Source organism: Ambystoma mexicanum, chromosome 12, assembly GCF_040938575.1.
Source record: "Ambystoma mexicanum isolate Mex_15411 chromosome 12, UKY_AmexF1_1, whole genome shotgun sequence".
Taxonomy (NCBI): domain Eukaryota; kingdom Metazoa; phylum Chordata; class Amphibia; order Caudata; family Ambystomatidae; genus Ambystoma; species Ambystoma mexicanum.
The window spans coordinates 46,527,037-46,551,509 of NC_090936.1; the positions used below are offsets into that span (position 1 = coordinate 46,527,037).

Sequence of the window (24,473 nt, forward strand, 5' to 3'; positions counted from 1 at the left end):
GCTGGATAGTTTCCTGTGAGACTGATGTCGGTGAGACCTAAAAGAGGGCTTAGTATCCATTTCATATAATGAATACCTTTCGGCTCCTATTTCTCATGTGTGATTTGTGTATATGTTGCTGGCACTCCTAGGGTAACAGTGCGGTTATATGAAGATTTACAGTCGTAATTGTCCCCATGATTTCCTGTAATTGTATCAACAGAGCCGGGAATACTTGAAGGTGGTGTGATTTGTGCAGGTGAAAATGCTGTGGCAAGTGTAATCACACTGAGCCTTCTGGAACTGCTCCATTATATACACCCCATGAAAATGTATTTCTCTAGCGGTACTGCCCGCATGCCGCTGAGTGTTCAAGGTAAATGATGAAATTAAAGTCGCACATTGATTCTCAAATGATGCATCTGTCGGGGTGCAAGAGTAAGGCTCGGACACAAGTGGGGTGTGGTTTTGGTTATAAACTTTTTTTATTCTTAAAAAAAAAAGGGGGGGTTGGTGAAAGACCTTTTCTATCCCTAAAACTAAGAGGGGTTTACGTGCCTCCAAAAAATTAAGGAAAACTGTCAGAATGTCCAAATGAAAGTAGGCCGTTGCTGTCCTGTCCCGAAACCCTACTTCTGACCTTAACAGTGTTAACAAATGACTGCTAATGTGCAAGGATTCCAAAACTCCAAAGTAAACTAGTAGTGACCGCTCTTGCCACTTCAAAAGTCTCAAGTGGTCAAAAGAAAAACAAATGTTCTGTCTTTTCACAATCCGTGTCCCAGTAACCAGAATTTTGGCTCCTTTCCCCTGGCTTCTAATGGGTTAATTTTAGGTCTTCATATAGATGCGAGTCACAAAGCTGCATCACAAAGTGTTGCTTTGTTCTTTTCACAAGTATATAGTTAATTCTGGATAATTCCTTTTCCTTTGGTTTTCATGTGGGTGCAGGACCCAGACTCGGAATGCAGCAGCACCACAACTTTGTTTACTCTCCTGCCAAGTACATGTGTCCCTTTTTTAAAGGTTTCAGTGCGCTTTAGGGTTCCAAACCCTCTTGTGGATTCATATGGGTGTGGGTCCCACTCCCAATGCGCCAGTACGACTTGGTTTACTCTCCTGCCAAGTATGTGTGCCTTTCTTAAATGTCTCAATAGCCCCAGACCCTCTTATGCCATTCAGAATTAGCTCTTTACATGTGTGCAAGTCCCAGAATGTCAATATGTGGCTACCACGGCATGGTTCACTCTCCTGCCAAACTCTTGCTTCTCTTTCTCTTTTATCGACAATCATAAGGGTCCCAGACCCTCTCTTTCTCTGTTTTGCATAGGGAATGGTCTCCCCTACTCGGACGCTGTTTTCAGGGTGCCGACCCTTCTCGGTTATTCTGCTCTTATCCCCAGGTTTTCCCAGACCTTGAGCCCTTCTTGGTTTGCCCACTTACCTTTTCTCTTGGTCTGTCTTCCGTGGGACAGGGCTGTCCTGCAAGGCTCTGGTAGCTGTCGTGGGGGGGGCTTGGTTTCTATGGTCATTCCTTCGCTGCTTTCTGGGTCCTTTTCGGATTGTATCTACTCCACACTGCAGCTCTCCGGTTCGGGGAACGTTCAGTGTTTGTCTCGGGCACTTGCCCGCAGCGTTCCTCTGTTCTGGACTTTCTGCGCTATACCGCTCTTACGTGTGTGGCTTTTCCCCCTTTGCTGGGCTTGGTATTCGCGGTGGGTATTTCGTCCCAGCAGCTTTCGGCTTTCCTCTTCAGAGGATAGCTTTCCCTATCCCACACAGTTGATATAGATTTAAACTCCTTGTTGGGCTGTTCTCCGCCATTCATTTTTCGCTGTGCACTAGACCGTTCACTCTGGTTCTCTGGAGTGATCGGTATCCTCATGCACATCTTCTTCACAGTACTTTTGTAATTATTGGATGGAAAACCAATACTGTCCCCCAATACATTAGTCAGCTGTAAGATGTTAGGTTGACTGACTGTACAGCAAAGAATGTTGGCCCTATCTAAGGATAGGAAGGAAGGGGTTTTGGTATAAAGCGGGACTACACCGCATGCTTTGGGAAGGGTCATCCCTAATCCCATACAGGGCTTCCTCTTCCATGTGATCTCCCCTTGTGTACCACCTACCAGGCGGACTATTGTACTGTGGATGCACAACCCTGGCCCCATGTGAAAAGTCTCCTCCCTAGGGGAGAAGGGACAACCTGCTCTGATTCGTTGCATATCCTAGTTCTGATAGTGATCCCCCCCATATCCTAGTTCTGATAGTGATCCCATCCACAATTTTTTGGTGTAGTTTGAAATCCCAAATTACTTTTGTTTAGTCACCAAGCTGACACGTATTTCTTACAGCGAGCTTCAGGGCTCTGATAATCAACACATAGGGTGCATTCAGCATTCAATGCTAAAATGGATATGGATGAAAGAAAAGAAAAATCAACTAAAATAGCAGTTCTTATTTAACACAATCTTATGTTATTTGGCATTCATATAGCGCTCTATATATCATTGGTATTACCGCAAAGCGCTGGTAGGTTGAACGCTCTTGGGGACCGTAGTCCAGGCCAGTTGAGAGAGTAAGGTGTCGTAGGGTGCTTGGGTGCACCAATTATGTGGGCAGCCAATGAAATTGCCTAATGGTAGCTGCAACCTAGCATTAGGTGTGGTCGTATTGGATATCAGTTGAATGTGTGCAACCTGGAGGATGGACACTAAGACTGGGTTCTGGCTGTGTTATGTCTGTGTAGGACGCTTATGTGTGCAGCTAGGCCGTTGTTTATGGGGTGTAGCTGCGCTTTTTCAGATTGATGAGGTGTTCATGGAGTGATGTTCGTATGTGAGCAGCTAGGCAGAAATTGATTGAGGGATGTTGGTATAGAGTAGAGAGTAAGCATAGTGATATGGGAGATGAGTGTTTGGGTGGAGTTATAATCTAAGGAGCTTGCTATTCCGGATTTCAAGCCCACGTTTGCTTAATAGTGACTTAATAACCGTATTCAGTTGCTTGCGATCTCATTGAGTGTATGTAGTCAGGTTGAAAGGTCTTAGTTGCCTCAGGTGGTATTGGTCTGCATTATGGAAAGAGCCGCGTTTTTAGAACTTTACGGAAGGACATATAGTCTTGGGTGTGTCGAAAATATGTGAGGGGGAAGAGTTCCTCAGAGTTGGAGCCAAGGTTCAGAAGGCGGATTCTCCGATCCTAACAGTTAGCGGTTGGAATTACTAGGAGGGCAATGCTTGATCTAAGGGTGCGAGATGGGTGGTAGGGTTTTATCTTCTCTTGGAGGTACGTTGGGCCCATCTTGTGCACTGCTCTGTGAGTGATGCATAGGGTCTTGAAGGTGGCCCTTCGTCCGACTGGGAGCCAGTGGAGGGTTCGGAGTGCAGGTGAGATGTGGTCTTTGTGTCCCAGGGTGAGGGGCAGTTTTGTGGCAGCATTTTGGGCTCTTTGGAGTTTGTTGAGTTGGTATGCCAGTGCACCCAGGTATAGGGAGTAGGCATAGTTCAGTCTCCACATCACAATAGACATATCTGCGGCAAGTCTGTTGGAGTAGGAGAGGTAGGGGAAAAATGCATCTGAGAAGTTTGAGGTGGTAGTAACAGCATTTTGACATGTTGTTGATTTGATGGGAGAGGGTTAGGCCTGAGTCCATAGTGCAGCCTTGGTTTTTGACTATATCTGAGGGGCGGGGAAGTGGGCCGAGGGAGGGGGGCCATGGAAGCGGTGGTGGGAGAAGGACAGTATTGCTGCACACCATGTGTGCCACAATAGAATAGTTAATCCATAGAGATTATTGATGCAATGGAATGTTTGACAAAGTAGCAAAAGAATAAATCCTCCTGTACTCTTTTATTGACCATATAATTGGTCAAATATTTTATTTAAGAATTACGTATGTAATTCTGAATCTTCATTTAATCCAAGGTAATTTGCTTTGAGCGTCAGTTGAAATCTACTTTACTTTTTGATTTATGAACTGGTACCCGACTGCCTCTTCTTGGTAAACGTTTAATGAGCTCCACGCTAAAGGAATGTTTGAGATCTATGTTTGAGTCCTTGTTTTCAGGTTCCTAAGTTTACTTTCTATACAAAATAATTGACGGGTGCGTTCAATAGTGTAGAGCGCTTGAGTTCTTTGACCGGTGTGCTCAATATTGTAGAGCAATTGAGGTCTTTGACCGGTGTATTCAATATGTAGACCGCGAGAGTTGTTTATTTGATAAATTGGCCTGTTAGAGCTGCCATCCTTCTATGCTGAGGTTGTATGATGAGCCAGTTTGAAAACCATTCATTGACAACATTTGAGGAGGCCATGTTAGCTGGAATGATTCCATGGAGTTTCTCTGGAAATGAGTGTGTAAAGTTGGGTGTCATTTTGACTCTACACTGATGACCCATGAACACATATGTTGAAGTAGGTTTTTTTGTGATACCTAACAAGATTTGTGTGCAGCATTAAATATCCAATATCAAAGTAAGCACAATACTGAACTTTTATTTTTGCTATTTGCTACCTTATTTGGCAACTTTCTCTCCTAAACAATTAATGATTAGAGCTGCTTGGCCATCAACATCAAACCATCTAAAAACGTATTATTTTGTAACTCTTTTCTTGGAAGGGGAAAATGTACAGATATGGTATGTTTATTGCAGTCCCTACTAAAACTAGGATTTCTATCATCCTCTGAGTGGTATTATAATGGTTTCTATAATAAAGCACAGTACACATGTTGTGATCGTTTCCTTTAACTTGAGTATAACTTGCCCTGTTCTGGGATGTGTCACTGTATGCGGGGCATAAATGTTTCTTTTATGGAGGGCCAGGGGTGGCACATCTGAAGTGCCAAAGGATTATGCCCTCGAAGAGCCTGTGTCTGAACCTGGTTAGTTTACTTTTAATTTGTTAAATAACTTGGAGCTGCCTGTCCTCTGTAAGACTTTAGCAAAGCTCAAGTAACATAAATGTTTATCCAAACATTTTCTTTTTATAACTGCAATAACAGAAGCATTTGGTTGCTTTTTTTAAAATTATTTTTAAGTTTTCATGTTTTACACAACTCATAACTGTTCAAGCCTTTGTGTTTTTGGTGTGTGTATGAACACTTTGCAACCTTGCACATGCTTTATTCTGCCTTTCTAAAAATGTAAACTAAAGCAATGTTGGATATTTAAAATAATACATTCTGAACAGGCAAATCTCCATGCCCAACTCCTTAATGTTCATTGATTTCAATTATATTTGGGTAGTTTACTATATGGGAATTGTGAATTGTGGATCTGCTTTCCAGAAAGCTCCTGTAATTTCCAGATCTTGTATGAGTGAAAGCCAGGTTGGTGGAATGCCACGTGCTAATCCTTTCTGTATTTGCAGGTTACTCTAGGCCATGAGCAGGGATCCGGTGCCCCGTGCCTCAAGTGCAAGGATAAATGTGAAGGGTTTGAGCTTCACTTCTGGAGGTAAGTGTCGTTCACTCCACCTCTATACTTGCTTTACTGTGATTGGCTCATAGTTTTTCCAGCACAGCATTCCTGTAGCAATCGGTGAACAATCTCCATTCATGGAAGGGGCTTGTACCCTATCTTCTGCAATAAGGTTTACCAATGCCTAGGCAGAGGGATGCTGTAACTTAACGTTCTTCTGCCAGATAATCAATGTTAATGCACTGTCTCATTGGAACATGTTTTTCTTCTCTTTAGAGAATCAAATTGTGCAATCCAGGCTCTAACCACCATTAGCACCCTGGGCGGGGAGCCAGCCAATCGGGTGGCTAGGAACACTGGCTGATGCTATCAGTGAAAGCAAGCGTTCTATGCTGCCTGATGGGCTGCTCCACCAGCCACCCCAGTCCCACTTAGCTGTTTTCTGCGGCGGCGAGCCCCGCTGCTGCTGCTCCTGTCAACACCATGGTAATGGAAGACGGGCTCCATGTGGAGCCCCGCCTTCCTATTCCACGGCAGCCATGTTGGTAGAGTATTTTCTCTCCATGAACGTGACACTGCAAGGCTTTACGTACATGGAAAGAAAATACTTTCCATTAAAAAAAAAAAGTTAGCCCCCACGTAGCATACTGCATTGGTGTTAATGGTGGTATGCTCCTTGGTGGGTGGGCCCGCCACCTCGGGGCATGTCGCCTCAGCAGAAGCCTGCCTGCCCTGCTTCTCCATTTCACAACTTCCAACTCCATAGACAATCGGCAAGCTGGAAATGGAGATTCTAACCACCTGGAGATTCTAAGCTTCCCTTTGTGATGTGTACACGCTGTCTACTGAGAAATGTACACGCTGTGTGCATCACAGGAAGTCCCAGCAGAGGCTGCCCTTTTTTCAACTCCTGAAAGCTGTAAAAGCATTGCAGCCCTTATCATTGGTCTCTGCTGTGTGCCAGGTGACTGTTGTCCTTGCTGGAGTCCCTCACTTCAGCTTGGGATCACTGACTTGGTAGTGATCACCAGCCACGCAACAGAGCCTTGTGGTTTCTGCTAAAACCTTACCGGCCATTGAATGACACAGATGCCTGGTGCATAATCTGTAATGGTTACTCTCACAGAAGAAATCCTGGCCATTCGTCTTTGGTTTGCCTCTCTGTGTTGACATCCCCAATTGCCATATCATTTGCTCTGTGCCTTAAAGATTTTTGCTACTTTCTATATGCTCAGATCTTTCAATTTTCCACATTTGATGAATTAGAAAGAATTACAGGTCCATTTCTTTCTTGGAATTTTTGGATTTGTAGTTCTAAACTAAAAATGGAAAACTCTGCAGTTCCCTGATTTTCGAAGAAAAAAGGACTGGATTGCTTTCTCACTTGTAGAATGAGAAATCTTGTGGGCTCTAAATGCTTTGTTAAAGAGGCTGCACCCACATCATAAAGAAAAAAAAAAGATTGGCATTGGTGGTTAAACCACACAAGCCTTCTCAAACTCCAATACTGCGCATGCCCTCCCCTGTAGTTTGTTACCGCACCTCCCTGTGTTTGCCATTGATCTCTGCATTGTTCTGCCTGCACCATTGTTCTTCTCTAGCAAAAAATTGGGCACTCTGCCACTTATACCTTTGTTTGGAAAAACTGGTCCAGTGAAACCCAAGTTGTGACATCTTGTGCCGGTAGGATGGCTCAGCGGGTTAAAAGCTTGTTGCTGTGATGTGTGTTTTATTTCCAGGTCGCGGAATACAGGGATACTATTGAATACATTTGTACCTTATGAAGTGTGAGTGATCCGAGGCAAGCTGATGGTTGTCAGATTACATTTAGATGGTGATGACTTTCGGTTTAGGAACTCTGATCTGCTGCCTGGCAAAGATAAAGCCAAGATTTAATCTAAAATGTGCTGGAAGCCTTCTTCCAAGTGGGATGATTATAAATGCACCTTTTTGTCCCTCCTGGTAATTGGTGCTAGTTGATTTTAGAAGTATCCTGAGAAAAGGTATAGTCTTTCCCGATAGCTAAAACTGAGGGGAGGTGAACAGCAATATCCTTTACTCAAACCTTCCTTAATTTGGGACGATATTTCAATTGGATGCCCAATGCGCTTTCCCGCCTTTAGTCCCCTAGAAGTCTGTTCGATCCATTAGCTGATTTGCCCTTCTTGGAAGTTACTGTTCTACATTTTAGACCAGCATGGTGGTTCCTTTAAAGGGTTCTGGACCCCTGTAATTGGTGATGCAGCAGATAGGTAAGGCTTTGTCTCGAAGATCAAGCCAATATGATCACAATAGCGTAAAATGTCAGGGTTATGAAGGTTTTTATTGATGCTATTGTATGATTGTTGTGAATGTTTGATTTTTTTTTTATTTTTTTTACACTGCTCTGTTTCCAACGTTGTTTGAAGTTTGAGAAGCACTGAGGCGCACATAATTTTTTTTTGTTTTTTGTTCAAGTTGTGACATCTTTCAAGCTTGCAGCCTTTGGTAGTCTTGTATTCTCAGGCAATATTGTCGAATATTTAATTCCGAACCAAAAAGGAGGTAGAACTACTACTGCCCAGGTTCATCACCAATTTTTGTCAATAAATGAAGCAAAATATGTAATTTGAATTGGGGAACCTGGTATGCTAGTACTAATGGATTGAATCCCTAAGTTCATAACCCATGAGATTGTCCAGAAGAGAAAAAGAAACTCAAACACATCAAAGACTGTGGATATACATAATTTGTATTGAGACAAAAACATCAAAAAGCAATTGTGAAAACATACATGTAGCAGAATTCAATATTCCAAACACAGACAAATGGTGAAATCAAAATGTAAAATCATCTTCAGTACATGATTAGTTTGAAGTACAGAACAGAACCCATGAGTGAAACATATAGAGATCGTAGGCGTCAGTAACTTGGCGCTCTTGTGGACCTGTAAACCATCTAGGTCCTAAAGTAGCTTGTGTGCGAAAAGCATCTAATCTTGCAGGTTCCAACGTGGCAGGGGGAACGTGGCCAGGATTAGGTGTTGAATTCCAGCCAGGAAAAATGGATGAAATTATATAAACAATATATAATAGCGGAACCCCAAAGAAATGGGTTTATACATCCCCCTTGCACATAGTACACGTTTCGGCGGCAAAATCATCCAACTTAGAATACGTCAGAGGGATATGTATTATTGTACGAGAACCGCCTTCATCAGGGCAAGTAGGTGGGCCCTGTAGCAAGAAAATCAGGAGAAAGGGAGAAGAAAAGGAAGTATAGAATTCTTATTTGACAAAAAACTTTATCCTTTCTGGACATATCTGGTTTAATTAGTAACAACAAACATATTGTTCAAAAGATGCAATTTTATTGAGGTGTCTGAAATTGACTTAATTTAATAAAGGGCAGAAGAGAAGCAAAATGTAGAAATAAATTCAGCTATAATTTAAACGTGTTGGGGGTAAAAAATGCCTCACTCACCGCTGAAGCCTTGTAATGAATCTCACTGTGGGGCAGGCTCCCCGGACAGGCCCAACCAGTCAACCTGCACTACTGTTGTGGGCAAGGGGAGAGTGCAGCTGTGCCAAGACCCCAAAAGTGGGCGGCATGGAGAGTTTTTTTTTTTTTTTTAAAACCATGGTGAGACTGCGTGCTGCACACATGGAAAAAATAGTGCATGTCAGACGCAGGGGCCATGTTGGATTTGTTTGAAAGCAGGCACCCACAAAAGCTATGTGGGGAGCTGCTGGGGGTTATTTCATTCTACCAAGTTTCATCTGCACCAATTTGCTGCGATGCATTTTCATGTTCCATGTCATTAACTGCGTCCTTGTACTTTATCAAACTTTCAAACCTCCAACAATTGCTTCTTAAAACGTAGTGTTGGTACCAGCTAAGCAGTTGACAGCAGAAATTGGCAATAGTGATGTTTGAGCCACCTTAAAGCACTATCTGGTGTTGTGTAATGCACCAAACATGTTCTACAAAGTGTTACATTTTTGCCTTCTACTTTCTTCAGTGCAATGAATATTGACATTGTCTTCAGTGATGGCTTGATGCATTTTCTGCAAGTCTCTAGCACGTCAAAAACTCATTGAGCTTTCTACCACCCATGGAAAGACAATTGAGTAACACAACACAAAGGGCCAATTCGTAGACGGCGCTGTTTTGTATGCTGTGGATGAAAGGTTTTAAAAGGCTCAATATAATTACTGGATTTCAGCCATCCGAGAATTTCAGAACTGTATCTCTTTACGTGTCATCATGGGCCTAGATTTGGTGCAATACATTTAGATTCCTAATTAGCTACTTAATAACTTTCTCAACTTCAATTTCCTTTTCGAACCTGAAGGCAGTGAAAGTGGCTTCAGTGGCTGCTGTTCCCCCTCCTACAATTTGAAAGACACTTTCACACTATTAAGGGACTGTTCGTCCGGCTCTAAGGGCAGTCACTAGACCTGCCCTTTTTCTTATTTTTTTTTTCTTTTTTAAAAAAAATATTTTTACTGCCTTTCACAATAACACGTCAACTACAATGTTGTAGGCTGGTAGTATGGTGCTGTTGGAAGTGCCTCTCCAAGACATACCACATGGTTTAGGGTTCAGCTACCATGGACTGATGGTCATCTGGCAATACAGACGGAATGTGCCAAAGTGACTCAGTTAGTGTCTGGTTGCCTGTCCATTTGGAATAGGGAGGTTTCATCGCAGGAGAATTGGTTGAAGTCAAATCCATCGAATTTATCAGGCTGAATTTGGCTGCAAATATATGTCGGGTGGTGGGTAAGGGTAATAATTAAGGTGTGAGGTGTGGGAGGGGTGCTCTCCCCCCCCCCGCATATATTTGCAGCCAAATGACTGAACTGGCTTTCCCACTGTCTCCTTTTTGTAGGTTATGCAATATTCCTCTTTACCCTTGATTTATTGTTCCACTTGCTGCATGTGACTCTTCTTCACTCGACCCGCTGCCAGGCCGCCTGGTGAGTTCCTCGTGCATTGTGCATTCCCTTCATCTACCTTCCTTCCCTCCCCCACACTCCTTTAACTATGGTGCACTCTATCTCTCTTTTCTATTCTAACTGCTACTCTATCGGTTTTCCTACACCTCTCTCGAAGTCTGGAATAAAAGAATTAAGAAAGCACTCTGAGGTCTCCAACCCAGGATTGCCCATTGCTGACACCTACGTCATTGCTTTCTCCAGGCAGACTTATTAATGACATTCTTTTTACTGTCACATCTCCTGACCTATGAATTCCCCATATGGTCGCTATCCTCTCACCTTACTCTTCTTCTCCCATTAATGGTGGAACTAGGTGGCCAGTTCTCTTGGCACACTTCTCATCTTCTAGCTGCATCTTTAATGTCTACCAGAACGACACCATCATGGCCAAGGATTCTTAGCCCAACCTCCTCCTCCTTGACATGCGCTTCCCGTCTGTCATAACTTCCTCTATTCTCCTGCCGTTCCTCCTCCTCCGGTTGCCACCCCTCTGGCCTCTTCGCACCCTCTGGGTGTTCCTCACCCTTGTACCCTGCTTCGGAACACCTTTAAAGGTGGCAACAAGCTGCACATGGCTACCCTGTGTTCTCTCTTTGCTGTCAAAAAATCCTTTTACATTTGTCCCCTCCTTGAAGACCTTGACGTCCTCGCCCTCACCGAGATCTGGTCCAATGCCAGCTCAAACACTGCTTTTGACACTACTTCCTGAGGGATACACTCCAAGTACAGGCCCAACCGGTCTGGAGGCACAGTGGCCCTTGACTTCCCTGAATGGGTCCCTGCTACCATCATACCCACTCAGTCCTATTCCTCCATTGAATGTCTTGTCTGCAAGTGTTGCGTCTTTCTTACCCCCTCGCTCATTCTCACCACCATTTACTGGAATCCTGGGGCAATTTCCCCTCTTCTTTTCATAGTGGGCTGACCTTGCCTCCCCTCTTCTGACCTCTACCTCTAAGCTTCTCCTCCTCTGAGATGTCACTATTCATCTGGATTCTCCCAATGCAGCCCCTCTTCTCTTCCGCAACCTCTGTGACTCTTTCCCTCACCCTTCTTCCCTCTGGCCCAGTCCACTCAGCTGGGCACATCTTAAGCTGATATCTCCTTCTCTACCCCTCTCACTACTCCTCTCTCATGGACTGACCACACTCTCCTAGCCATCTTGAGCTCCTGGGCTGGCTCCCTGGCTAAGCCTCTGTCTGCACACCCAGTCTCCTTCTCTGCCATTCGACGGATGAAACGAGTGTCGGTAGCTATATGATATTTTTATTTATATCGCGCTCCTACACAGATGTTTATGCTTTTGCTACCCCGTTCACTCACCCCCCCACTCCCACTATTCACTCTCACACTGACTCTGCTCTTACTAACCTTCATTTCTCCATCTCCAACAACCTTGACATCCTTGCCCCTGCCATGAGTATCTGTATGAAGCCAGCTGCCAAGTGAAACAGTTGGTATGAAGCTGATCTAGCCTCGCTGAAACGCAAGTGCAAAGTTGCAGAATGGAAGTGGCTGGATTCTAGCACATCCACTGACAAACTGGCCTGTCTCCTGCTCCAAAGGCAATATAGACTCTATCCGCTCCAAGAAACATGCCCGTATCCAATCCCGCATCTCTGGGGCCTTAAATAACACAGCTGAACTTTCCAAAATATGTAAGGAACTAGCCAATCATACTGCAGCCTCCACTTCCTCTCTTCGTTCTCAGGCCCTTTGCACAGAATTGACTGCCCACCTCACAACTAAAACTCAGGACATCCTGTCCTCTCTCTCCTCTATGTCCCTCCTTCCCTCGCTTTCTGCCTCCCGCACACACTCTTCCTTCTTACCTATAACACTGGATGAGGACACCCAGACAACCTGCTCTATGAAAATCTCTTCCAAACAGGTGCTACCCTGCTCCTTCAGAACCATCAAGGACAACATTGTCTCTCTCACTGCCTCCTTGGGTATGTATGTATGTATGTATAAAAATGTATGGAGCGCACAAAGACCCGAAAGCATCAAGGCGCTGAAGGTAGCGAACCACCAAAGAGGAAAGACAGGAAACAGCCGGAATCAAAACAAATAGGTTTTTAGCTGTTTACTAAACAATGCTGGTGCCTGGATGCTCCTAACATGCAGGCGGAGAGCAGTCCACAAGGTTGCGCCCAGTACAGAGAAAGATCTGCCCCCAGAGCAGGAACGCCAGAAACGGGTGACAGAAGCTGATTGGCTGAGCAAAGATCTCTCTTGGGTTGATAGAGAGACCACTTCGACTGGAGAAACTGGGCACCGATGGAGTGGATGGCGCAGTGGACCATACAAAGGATCTTAAACTTGACCCATGTCCTAACGGGTAGTCAATGGAGGCGCTGAAGTAGGTTCCTGGCAATGGGCTAATCTAGGGGCCCATAGAACCAGCCTAGCCATTACGTTCTGAAGGATCTGAAGTCATTGTAGCAGTGCCTCTCGCTGGCCCAGATAGATGCCATTACAATAGTCGATGGCATCCATAATGGCGGCTGTGACAATTTTGCTCCTAGCTGTGTTATGGAGAAACAGAGGCACCTTCGTCAGTACCCTAAGTTTCACAAAGCCACTCTGGCAGACCCCAGAGATTTGTGCCTCTCTAGAGCCTGACGTCATAATCTTAATTCCCAAGCTTTTGACTACAGAAGTGGGTTTGGGCAGGGTCCCAGGCAGGTAGGCCAGTAATCGGCGGTCCAGCTGTTGGATGCCTGGCCGATCCGTAATATCTCAGACTTTTCCCTGTACAACTTGAGCCCGTTTTTGGACATCCACTGGCACACAGCTGAGAGACAAGCTTTCAGAAGTTGAGAAGGGTTTTCCTTAGGAGAGTTGAGACAGAAACAAATCTGAGTGTCGTTTACATACATTAAAAAAATGCACACCGGAAATGGCAATTAGTCTAGCCAGGGAACCCATATACAAATTAAAGAGTAGGGGGGAGAGTGCCGAGCCCTGAGGGACTCCACAGTCAACCACTATGAGGGGAGAAGTGAAAGGAGGGAGTGACCCCACTTGAGTGCGACCAGATGAGAAAGAGGAGAACCATTTTCAAGTGCACTCCTAAAACACACACCTCCGACAAGCACTGTAATAATCTCTGGTGGTCAGTGGTATCGAAGGCTGCGGAGAGATCGAGTAAGATTGTCTCTCCACGGTCTAATGCCAGTGCACTGTCATTGTGAACTGCAACCATAATTGATTCTGTGCACATACCAGGACGGAAACCCGCTTTGAAAGGTTGGAGGATGCGGTTAGCCTCAAAGTAAGTAGAGAGCTGAGGAGTAATAATGGATTCCAACACTTTGGACATGGCACAGAGAAGCGAGATTGGACGATCATTTTCTACCACTATAGGGTCCAGATGGGACTACTTAAGCATCAGACACACAACAGCATGCTTAAGAGATGGGGCAATGAGTCCGGTGGTACATGAAAGTTGAAGCGCCTCAGTCAGTAGTGGAACCAAATTCAAGGACGGATCCTGTAAAATGTACCAGGGGATAGGATCCGCAGGCGAGGCAGATTTTAACTTTTAAGTTGCACGTCCGATATCATGCTATCTGTAATAGTACTAGAGCTTTTGACAAAAGGGCAGCGCAAAAAAGTATCAGTGCTGGGATAGTTGGCTCTCTCAGCACATATCTTCTCTGATGGTATAGATTTTGTTATGGAAAAAAGAGGTAGTAAGGTCACAATGAGATTGTGAGCGAGTGCTCAAGGAAGGAGCCTGAACAGGAGTGGTGACCTCCTTGGCAAATACAAAAATCTCCTTGGAAGAGCACGAGGCATTAAGAATGCGGTCAGCATAATGCTGGGTTTCAGCTGTTTTGACAAGAATCGTGATAATGGTTCCTTGCTAGTATATAAGCCAACATCGATTCGAGGTCAGGAAATGAGTGCCATTTCCACTCCATGCAATGGCATTTCTGTTTCAGTGCCCTCGGTTCTGGAGAATACTAAGGGACGATGGTGCAGTATGCATGGAGAGTAGCTGCAGAGGAGCAAGGGAAACTGCTGAATTCTTAAGGGCGGTAGCCAAGGTGTTGCAGATGTTCAAACCCTTCTTCCTGTTTTGCTGAACAGAATCCGAAGCGGCGTGTGAGATAGCCTCCACAGAGACCCTGGACCATCACTGCTGCAATCTCATGAGGGGAGGCACCTTAACTTTAGAGGAAAGATAGGGCAGCGTAAAAGGAATCAGAAAATGGTCAGACCAAAGCATTGGCAAAGAGTCACACCTGGGTGCCATCAATATTTTAAAAATTATATTCGATCCAATTGGTTACCCCCCGATATGAGTGGAATTGTGGTTGCATAGAGAAAGACCAGAGTCTGCAAAAGACGCAACAATGCTCTGTGCATGAGGGTCGGAAGACTGTAGTAAGTGGAGATTAAAATCTCCTAACAGCACTAGGTTGGAGTAAGTCTGGGAAAGATATGCAATAGTTTGCTTGAAATCCACCACAAACTGGTAGGAGACATAGGTTTGAGGGCGGTACACCACCAAGAAAAAGACGTACATTCTGGGGAGGGCTGCAATTGGTAAGAAGCCACTCACAAGGAAGATTATGCACAAAAGGTACAGCCTGCCAATTGTAGAGTTAGCGCAATGCCACCTCCACTCTTGTGAGGTGGTCGATCAAAGTGAACTATATCATAATTAGCTGGTAAAAGCTGAATAAATGTCAGGGCCAGAATATGGCTTAAACCATGTTTCCGTGATGCAAAACCCATTAGGTGCATGTGTTTCTAAAATGAGTGAGACCACCACGATTCACAACTGCAGAGCAAGCATTGATCAAGAGAGCTTTTAACACAAAGTGCAGGCCAGTAACCTTCCACAGAGCGTGAACAGGCAAAGTAATAGCAGGAGAGTGAAGAAAGCCCTGAGGCCACGACATTTGGTCCGGCGCCAAAGCCTGGAGCTCTCAAGGCTTTTTTTTGGTGATATTGGTTGCTCTTACTCAACCTTACACAAAGTAACAGAAAAATAAATACACGATTTACACCAATAATATTATACATATCCCGTACAACCAGAATTTACTTTTAACAACATACAAACCTTCGAGCGGCCTCTGCTGGGACACCAAAACACCATGTTGGTAGCGGTGAAAATGCACAGTGATCCAGCGTCCTGGTTTCCCACATACACGATGCACTGCTCTTGGCTTGTTGACTCCACTATGGGGAACGCGAGGGTGAGTCTTGTTTACAATCCAGTGCAGATAAAAGCACTGCAGAGCAGAACCAGAGAAGCTTAGAGAGACGGGACAAGAGAATAGAATGATCGACTATGTCAAAAATAGCTGCTCAGTGAAGAAGAATGAACATAGACGCTGTGAGTGGCATAGCTGAGCCAGTTGGAGACATACGAGAGCAGTTTCGATCGATTGTGCCAGGTGAAATCCAGATGGGCGAGTAGGAAGGATAGAGCGGAGGTGAAGGAAGGAGAAAGGAGTAATAGCATGTTTAAAATTGATGGTGGGGAAAATGGAGGAGGAAATCGCAAGATAGGATGGGGAGAAGTTTTAGGTAGACCTTAAAGAAAAGAGATGGGGTGAAGAGGGGAGGCAGTAGGCTGGGTACGGGATAACAACTGAGCAATGTTGTGGTCATGAGAGAAAGAGGAGAGGGAAGAAGAGAAAAGGGGTGCAGTGGGTTAGTAATAAAGGTAGCAGAGGGAAAGAGGAGAGTAGTGCAGAAACCTTAGTAGTGAGAGTAGGAGTAGAACATGAATATCCAAGGGAGAGTATAGTGCGGGAGAAACCGATGGAGTAGAGTGGGAGTTAGAAGGGAAGGGACGTAGACTAAAGGGAATCGAAGGATAGAACATCAGGGTGAGGAGTATAAGCGTGTGAAGAAAAAAGACCAAGTGGGGGGGGGGGTCTCAGTGTCTAGAAGGTACCTAGGTTTTTGTTGCAGTGCTTTGGGCGCCTAGATTAGGGACCACCTAGATTGTTCCCTAGGGGAAGATGGTTAGAAAAGGTTTGTCCTAAGGCCATTCCCACCAGAAGGGGACAGAATCTTAGACAGTTGGGGTTACCAATCTCTAGAGACCAATCTGAGGTTGAGGGAAGCCTGGGGTGTGGGGGACCTTCCGCACTTGACGAGATCAAGAGTTATGACCCTTAACGAGCCCCTTTACAATTCTTCATATAAAACCCCTAGTACTATCTTTGAGAGTTGCTGTGTGCTTGAGGCCATTTGTTGTGGCCAATACGTTGTGAATTTTTCACCACTGTATCGGATGTGGCAGCTTTTGGACTGTGCTGCATATTGAAGTTAACCACATCCTGCTCTTATCCGTCACTCGCTTCCACCCTAGTTGCATGTTATTTCTCGGTTTCATCCAGCCATTGGCCTGTTATCAGGCTCTGTTGCCAGTGACTACTTGATCTGCGCATTTGAGTTCTTCCTTTCCCACCTCAGTTGTCGCTCTGCCGTAGTGCTACACCACAGAGGGTTTTAAGGTAGTGCATGTATAGAAAGCACTTTTTATTTTTTAGATCGACTTGGGTTTAATTTCCAAATTTATTGGGTTCCTAATTTCCCCTGGTTTATGGCTGAGTCAGATTAAAGGTCCATGTTCCCTTGTAACCAACATTCAAATCTCTCTCTGGACACCAGGGTATAAGTGACGAATCCTGGGTGCACAAGTACACTCCTCTCCTTGGCCACCAAACCACACCATGCGGCAACACTCATTTTTGAGTTTTTATTTGTTGTAATTCCATCTATTCGAGACTCCACTTATTGAATGCTTGTGCAAAATCACTGTATGACCATTTTCTGAAAACTTCACTTTTAGCACCAGATGCGCTTTGTTCTTCTGCTTTTGTGAAACCACTCCTTCAGTCCATTTAGGAATCTCTCGTGCCCTGCCGCATTCAGCAGCATGGGTGATGCTCTGGGCATTATGAAAAGGGCTTTATTAAAGGCAGCACAGTGTAATGAACGCATCCTACATATGGCACTCGTAGTATATTTACCCACTATAGGTGGGTACATATTACTATCATTTTCAAGAAAGTTTGCAGATTCATGCAACCCACCAGTTGAATGTTTATTGCATCCACGTTGTATTTTGAATTGAACAAATGCAAAAATTACTCCACACAAAGAGGTTTTTAAAATGTTAAAACTAATCTTTTGTTGCGAAAGAGATTTTAGAAACACTGTAGTTACTGACTTGCCTTGGTCATCAAACAAACCTGTTAGACTGGGTGATTTGCCCTCATCAACATTTACCGGACCATTTTACAATAATTAACCTTGTTGCCTACATGTGTGTCTCTCCCATGGAGCTTCTTCAGGGCCTATGGCTTATTCCATGTTGAAAGAAAGAAATCATTATATTAGAATTCCATTGAACCTATACTGATACTCTAAATCGAAAAATCCTTATTGGTTTTGCACTCTTAATCCTGCAAGATTGGCTGCAACGTTGTTAAATGTTGTGACACATCCAGGGAATTTGTCCTTTCTCCACAAGGGGGAGCCACCCCTTTGGCACTAGGCAAGTGGCCCCACTATGCTTGACCCCTCCCCTCCCTCTATGGTGCCAGGCAAATGGGATCTCACTACGGTGACTCCCGCTCCCTTAGAGGACAAGGAGTCCTCCAGTAAAGCTGTTGCCACCTCTCCCTTTAATTCAGAGTCCCAAGTATTTGTGAGTTGAGCAGTACCATAATGTGCAGGGCCCTTTAAAGGTGACTGGCTTGGTTTCTCATCCGGTTCTGATAACGCACATACCTGAAGAATGAAATCAATGGTGCCATCTCTCTCATTCCAAGAAGGAACTTCAAAGACCCTAGACCCAGTCTGAGGGTGAACTACAGAAGCCTCTGCTGGAGTGCAGAAAAGAGGACTTCTTCCCTCCAGGAGGAGCCTGGTGACAGGGCCACGTGGAGAAGGTAGAAGAAACTCTGAGCCCACAGGATGCTGCCGAGTCCTGGAAGGTGGAGAGGAGTGCAAAGCCGCCTAACCGAGGGAGAAGTGAGTCGCCGCTGAAGCAGCATACCAGTGTCCAGCTGTTCCGACGCCCAAGTCCTGTCCGTCTGAACTGAACAAATAGACTAGACAAGGAAGATGTCTGTGTCGCGATTCCTCCGCAAACAGGAAAGCCACCTCTGCCGATGAGGACCAACGTCCGAGAATAGGTATGCGGCAGATCAGAAGAAGCAGGATGTGGGTGGTAAGGCACCGAGGTAGCCCACGAGCAGCTGACCAGAGAATACCCCAAGAGGGGCTGAATGCAACCAGAGAATTAGATGGCCTCAAGGGCCAAACAGCCCCTGAGGGGTTGACACAAAGAATACCCCACAAGGGTGTCAAAGCAACCTAAAACCCAGGCAACTTGAGATGTCGAATAGCCCACAAGGACCTGAGCCACACAATAACTCGCAAGGAGGTGAAGGTCATACCATATCCAGACATCTGGAAGGCCAGATGGCCCACACCGGGCTTAAAGAGTTGAAAGACCAGAAGAGGTTAAAAGACCCACTAAGGATGAACAAGTGATGGAATATATAGTATAAGCAATCCGGACTCACCAATACTGTTGATGTCAACAAGGACTAGGTTTAGAGAACCAGCTACTCCAATGTTGAAATGAAGTTTTTGAACTGTTAAGAGCGCTTGCATGGCGATCCTGAGCAACCTTCTCTAGGAAGAGAGAGACTAAAAGGACCCCATCTTGAACTATAACAGCAGCCCTGAGCCTGATGGAGAGATGATCAAAGGCACAATTGAGTTGAGGTCCAAAGCCAGCCACCAGAAACCAAGTAGAGTGGGAACTAACCTACTTGGGCAAGGTGTATGCTTAGTTTGTTAATGGTAGGGTGAGCATAGGATAGAATACGTTTGGACAGCTCTTTTGGGAGTCACCCTGATGTGCACCATTTTATTTTATGTTTTAGTTTTTTTTAAGAGTTAAGGAAACCCATCATCAAAGCTACAGGGATAGTTGAGGCATTCCTTTCTTCAATAAAAGTCGAGTAAGGTCTTCTTGTCCTTCTCCTATGCCTAACTTAACACAATGATTGTATTTCTTTTTTGTTTGTCTGGTGAAGCGTACTCTTATTTAAGCAATATAAACCCAAGCCAGTGTACCTGTAGAGCCCAATTTTTGTGTGTCTCATGGTTGCTAACAGACCACATTTGATTGTGTTGTGCCTTATGGTCGCTAACAGACCACATTTGATTGTGTTGTGCCTTATGGTCGCTAATAGACCACATTTGATTGTGTTGTGCCTTATGGTCGCTAACAGACCACATTTGATTGTGTTGTGCCTTATGTTTGTTAATAGACCACATTTGATTGTGTTGCCCCTTATGGTCGCTAACAGACCACATCTGATTGTGCCACGAGCAAGCATCAAACTTTGCAAGTGTGCTTCAATTCCGAATCTAGCGATACCTCTAACTACCCTTTCTGCCCCAGGGCTTACAAGCATTAGCATAGCCAATAACATCCACCATCCCTCTAGTATTCCGCCCCGAATCCATATCTGAACTATGCCAGCCTGGCTAGTACTCATCATGTTCCCTTTCTCCATTATGCCCGACTGCACACCATGTAGCAGAAATAGTTATATCCCATTTAGTAATGGACTCGCCAAGCTTGGCTGTCCCAGACACCACCCCGTTCCCTGCCCCACACCCTTCCTGCCCTCCCGGCCTCCTTTCCTCCACAGGGCACCTACAGACCACAGTACTAAAATTAGCATTACTTTAGGTAACTCTCCACCTAACCTCATCACAGATGACCATTCTGACAATATCCAGAACTCACGCAATATGCTAGAAGATCGCCCTACAGCCTACGTGACCCGTAACGACAGACTAGGCTACAGACTAATAGTCTATAGGCTATAGACTATAGTCACTAATAAAAACATAATTGCAAACACTATGCCTCTCAAAGGAGCCTTACTTAATGTTAGATCCCTTGTGGCCCACCCTACGGAAATTGCCGACATCATCCGTTCAGCAAACCTGCATTTCCTCGCCACCACAGAAACCTGGCTTCATGCCGCAGCAGGTCCCTCTCTAACCCTAGCGGTTCCAGACAACTACTCCATCCTCAGGGCTGACAGACCTATTGCCCGTGGAGGAGGTGTAACACTTATATTCAAATCCTCGCTTGACATTAGATCTGTGACCTCCCTTCCTCTAAATTCCTGTGAACACCTATCCATTAAAATTCAAACCACCCCTAAGAACACCATTACCCTGGAACTAATATACAGACCCCCTGGTCCCACAGGTTCTTTCGAGGAAGATATAACTTCCCTCATAGCTGAAAAATCCAAACCTTTATCACAGAATATTATTCTAGGTGACTTTAACTTGGGATACAATGATCCTCACGACACTCCAGCATCCTCCCTTGCTAATGCACTTTGCGAACAGAACTACACTCAACTTAACTCCCTACCCACACATCAGAAAGGCAGAACCTTAGACTGGTTCGCTGCCTACAACTGCAAAATTATCTGCAAGGACCACCAACCACTTATATGGACCAACTACTTCCTACTTTCATTTGACATTAGCACTAATAACCCACACCACATACAGTGCCCACCTGCATGTCTGACGAGAAATAAGTGGAACATCACCGCTGAAGCCCTCATCCCACTGGTTCTACCCACCCTAAACATGATCCCCAACACATTGGACCTCAACTTACTAGTAGACACCTACAATAACGCCATGACCAAAGCTATCAATCTTGTTGCCCCTCTAAAACTAAGCAAAGGTAAACCCAAAGCACATCTTAATTCCTGGTAAACACCGGAACTTAAAATACTAAGAAATAAAAAGTCCAAATTGGAAACCCTTTGGAAAATGAATCCATCAGAGGAACACAAAATCAATCTCACAAATGCATCCTCCCTTTATAAAAAAAAGAAATAATTCACACTAAAAAGGAAGCCTACAATACAAGAATAAGTAATGCCAGATCGAGAACCAAAGAATTATTCACCATCCTGAAGGAGTTAGAAAATCCCAATCCACCTACGATATGTCAGTGAAGGACCAACTCTGGTGCACTAGTATCCAAGATGCCCTTGCAAACAAAATCACTGGCCTACAAACAAAAAATGAACATAAAAGACTACAACTCTCCAATAGTAGCCCCACCCCTAGCCCCCCTATCCCCAGCCCACCCACCACCCCTAACAATAACCATGGCTTCACCTTCAAAAAAGTAACCGTACTAAAAGTGCAAAAAATCATAACCTCCCTCAAACCATCAAACTGCAAAGGGGACAGTTGCCCCGCACAGATCATAAAAGATGCAGCAAGAGACCTCGCCCCCTTCATTTCTAAGCTCATAAACGTGTCATTCTCCACCAATTCGGTACCCAATAATTTGAGACAGTCATGGGTCCTCCTGCTACTAAAAAAACAGACCTTGGACCCAGCCATCCCTACAAATTACAGGCCTATCACAACCGTTCCCTTCCTGTTGAAAATCCTTGACAGAGTTGCTTACTTGCAAATTCAGCATTACCTAGAGTCCAACCAATTACTCGGATTGCGTCCGTCTGGCTTCCGGCCTCAACATGGAACAGAAACTGCCCTTGTTGATCTTAAGTCAGATTGACGAAATTAAAGATAAGGGCAAGGCTGCCATTCTACTCCTCTTAGATCTTTCAGCAGCTTTCGACCTGGTCGACCATAAAATACTCTGCAACCACCTCTCCTCCGCCGCCCACTTTTCCCCCCTCTGCTGTCATGTGGATACAGTCCTTCCTGGCCAATAGAACCATCAGAGTCTTATCTCCGGTGGCAGCAGCAGACCCTATCCCTATCACCTGTGGTGTCCCACAAGGCTCATGTGTTTCACCCACCCTATACAATATCTTCACAAAGCTCCTCTTTGATAAACTCGTTCGTCTGGGTGTCACCTACACAAACTACGCGGATGACACCCAGATACTCCTCACCATCTCGGGCAATTACAATACTGATGTAGCCAGGATCAATGAAATCTTCTCTGTCATTCAGGCATGGATGGCCACACACGGCCTCTGCCTGAATGACGAGAAGACTGAACTGCTCATTGTTGGCTCACCGAACAACCTCCAAAAACTAAGTCCCAACTACTCCAGCATCATAATTAATGGCAATACAATCCCAGTCGCCAAAAAAGTGATGCCAATATTAACCTCATTAAACAAGTCAACTCGAACGCTTCAGCCACTGCCTATACAGGAAAACTAATTGGAGCCTGTAGACCATTTCTTTCCTCTAAAAGTTGCCTAACGCTAGCCAGAGCTCTTATACAATCTAAGTTAGACTACTGCAATAGCCTCTACCTAGGTGCCAACAATTGGTAAACTCCAAGTCCTTCAAAATAATGCGCTACGGGCAGCGCTTAACATTCCCAGGCGTGAGCACATCTCTGCCACTAGAACCACATGCAAATGGCTAACCATCCAACATAGAATCGATCTAAAAACCCTCTGCCTTACTTACAAAGCTCTCAACCATCTAGCCCCCCAACCTTACTAACAAATTCACCATGAAATCTTCCATCAGAACCAAGAGATCTTCCAATACCTTATGCCTCACAGTACCTAGATTTACCTCTAAAAGAGCCGGAGGCTCGAGCTTCACTGCCCTCGCCTCCCAACTCTGGAACACCTTGCCACTGAATATTAAGTCTTCCAAATCCTTCCAGTCGTTCAGGAAACTTGCCATTGGGTGGCTTCTGACAAAAAGTCAACCCTTAAGTTCGACCTAGCTATAAACTGTACATATTGCACATGTCTCATTTTGTCATTATCGGTTGCTAGCGCCTCCATTGTCTGTATATTCTGTATATATCTGCTGCTCTACTATTACCGCTTATTACCATGTACTGTGCCTTGTAACTTGTACCAAGAGCCCTTATACTCCCAGGTCCGCTATAGAAATAAACAAACAAACAAACCAAGCACAGGGGGCATTACCGGGCCAGTTAGAAGCATGAGCGAAGCAAGGGCTTCAAGGATAGCCCAGGGCATTACCTGCCCCAATAATGTCACACCCACCCACTCACCCCACAAGCGAGGTTATATTGCCATTAGTACCCTGGCTTGTTGTACCAGGGTACTAATCCTTCGTTTTTAAGTTGAGATAGGATGTGTTTAAAAAAAATAAAAAGAAATATAAATTAAAAAATAAGATGGCCGCCATTGGTCGGGGAGAAGGGAACTACACATATTCCCTTCTCCCTTTTCATGGCACCTAGTCGCACGTCGGAGACTTGCCACAAACACTACTGTGTCGGGTGTGGACGAAGGACAAAACGGTGTCGGGTAAGTGGGGATAGGTGCCCAAATATGTGGAAACGGCTGGTGCAGGAAGGGGACGCTGGGCACAGGGGAACGCTTTCCAGTTACTCAGTGAGGGAAGATGGTGTTCTCCAGCTCCAACGAGGCTTGAAGTGGGGCTTGATCGTGTGCTCAAGTCCCAGTTCTGTGCCTTGCCATTGGCTGGGAGGCTGAAACCGTACACCCGCCAGGTACTAATATTGCATAATCCAATTTTGAATGTTATTTGTTGATATTTTAAATCTAGCTAAATCAATCAATTTGTGTTTCTTATGATTGGGAGCGTCGTCTTAGTCATATACATGCAAATTAATCCGCTCAGCTAAACCATTTCTGTCAGACACTAGCTGCCTTACACTCCCTAGAGCCCTCATTCTATCCCGCCTTGACTACTGTAACGCCCTCTACCTGGGAACCTCCAAGGCTACTACCAGCAAGCTACAAACTCTCCAGAATAACGCCCTGAGAGCAGCATTGGGCATCCCCAGAGGAGAGCATATATCAGGTTTCAGCCAACAGAATAACTGGCTCTCTACCAGAGACAAAATTCTCCTAAAAACGGCCTCACTTACCTACAAATCTCTTAACAACGCTGCCCCGATTTACTTGACTAACAGATTCCATAGACAAGCCTCCGCAAGACCCCTCAGAACTGCTTACAAAGATTGCCTCTCTGTCCCAAACTACAAACTTGCCACCATAGGAGGTAACAGTTTCCCGGTAAAGGCAGCCAAACTATG

The 24,473-nt window shown here is 44.9% G+C and overlaps 1 protein-coding gene across 1 annotated transcript in view; it reads left to right on the plus strand.

Moving 5' to 3' along the window:
* TES (testin LIM domain protein) overlaps positions 1–24,473 on the plus strand; it is a 115,422-nt gene that overhangs the window by 57,590 nt on the left and 33,359 nt on the right. The window contains exon 2 of the mRNA XM_069627928.1: positions 5,356–5,441. Coding sequence (XP_069484029.1) covers positions 5,356–5,441 — 86 coding nt within the window. The remainder of the gene's footprint in view (positions 1–5,355; positions 5,442–24,473) is intronic.